At 45.5% G+C, this 1,354-nt stretch overlaps 1 protein-coding gene across 1 annotated transcript in view; it reads right to left on the bottom strand.

The window, feature by feature from the left end:
• The window catches only part of LOC101846642 (tubulin alpha chain), a gene marked incomplete at its 3' end in the record, with an annotated part of 8,055 nt that extends 6,905 nt beyond the window's left edge, over positions 1–1,150 (bottom strand). The window contains 1 exon segment of the mRNA XM_013081102.1: positions 1,123–1,150. Coding sequence (XP_012936556.1) covers positions 1,123–1,150 — 28 coding nt within the window.
• Positions 1,151–1,354: the final 204 nt, after the last annotated feature.

Raw genomic sequence — 1,354 nt, 5'->3', positions numbered from 1 at the left:
TCATATGAGCGCCAGAAGATTAGAGGTGTTACAAGAGAGTAACAAACATAAAAAAAGAAGAGAAGATGAGAACGACAGATGTTTGATAGGTAAGAAGAAGCAAACCACACCTGAGCACCCGCCAACCACCCACAGGGAGGAGATAGGAAGAAAAGTTCGTGAACCAAAAAAAAAATGGTTTTAAGACGCGGGTGCAACAACAAAGGGCTAACGTACTCACCATTTTCAACGGTAGAGAAGAAGTCTTGATTCTCAAAGGAACAAAAGATGGACTCACAAAAACCTGTAATCAGTTCTGTGCAGTAGTTTCCCGGTCCCTGGTTCCTCTTCCTTGACTTGAAGGGTCGACGAAAGAGAGAAACTGGCTGGTGGCAGACGGCAGAAACATCCCTGGTATCATCGTTTTATACCCCGCGGCATCCTCTGTGCCCCTGTCTCTGTCGTATCTGTGGCCGCGGCGTCCTTAGTTACGGGAGACAATTGCCGACCACTCATCACGGGAACTCTCCAACTGTGACGGTTAATGGCTTGTCTGTTATGGCTACTCTAGGATTACAAAATTCTATCTGCTCAGTACTTCGTTTTGAGAAAACTGAAGTTAAAAATGTTATGAGTTTCACAAATTGACAAGCTTTTTTTAAACTGCAATTCTTTGAATATCTTGATAACGACCCCGAATAATCTGACGATTTTGATAGAGCAGATAGAACATTTGGTTTCTGACCTCATGGTCTTAGTACATGTAGCTCAAAACGGCCCAAAATGTCCAGATAGAGCTTTGTAGTTATGAACTAGCGTCCTTGGTTGGGCGTCACAGACCTGGGGTTAGAGATCAATCATTTAAACTTCCGCTTGTTATGCTCGCCATCACAGAGGACGAACTGGCGCATGTCTTGTAGTGGTTGGGTGCTTCGCTGTCGCTCGCGGGAGACCCTTGTTCCATTCCCGAGTGTGGAGAACATTTTTATCGAGTATCTCTGTTTTTCAATTTTGCAATGTTGTATTCTTCTCAACCCACAGGGTTGGCCCTGACAGGTAGGGGGCCGGCAACCCGCCTCCTAAATGATCAACGAGTGCCTAAAAATACCTACACAATAATTCACCTTTTAAAAAATTACTTACAGCCCGTTTGGAGAGCCTCTAAGGACATTCTATAGAGGGATTTCCTCAGTTTCCCTTCCTTTCTCTGTAATGTTAGGGCGTTCATAAACTCGGGTCGTTTTGTGGAGTTTTCAAAGCTCTCAACCCTTTTGACTGCTGGGTCCTATCGGAGACGCGCTTTTCCCTTTCGTCAACCCGCAGCCACCTCCCAATCGTCAGCCACCCCCAACCTTTGACACGGGTCAAACTTCCA

This window comes from Aplysia californica, unplaced genomic scaffold (genome assembly GCF_000002075.1).
Source record: "Aplysia californica isolate F4 #8 unplaced genomic scaffold, AplCal3.0 scaffold00116, whole genome shotgun sequence".
Taxonomy (NCBI): Eukaryota; Metazoa; Mollusca; class Gastropoda; order Aplysiida; family Aplysiidae; genus Aplysia; species Aplysia californica.
This window is presented reverse-complemented; position numbering and strand designations above follow the sequence as displayed.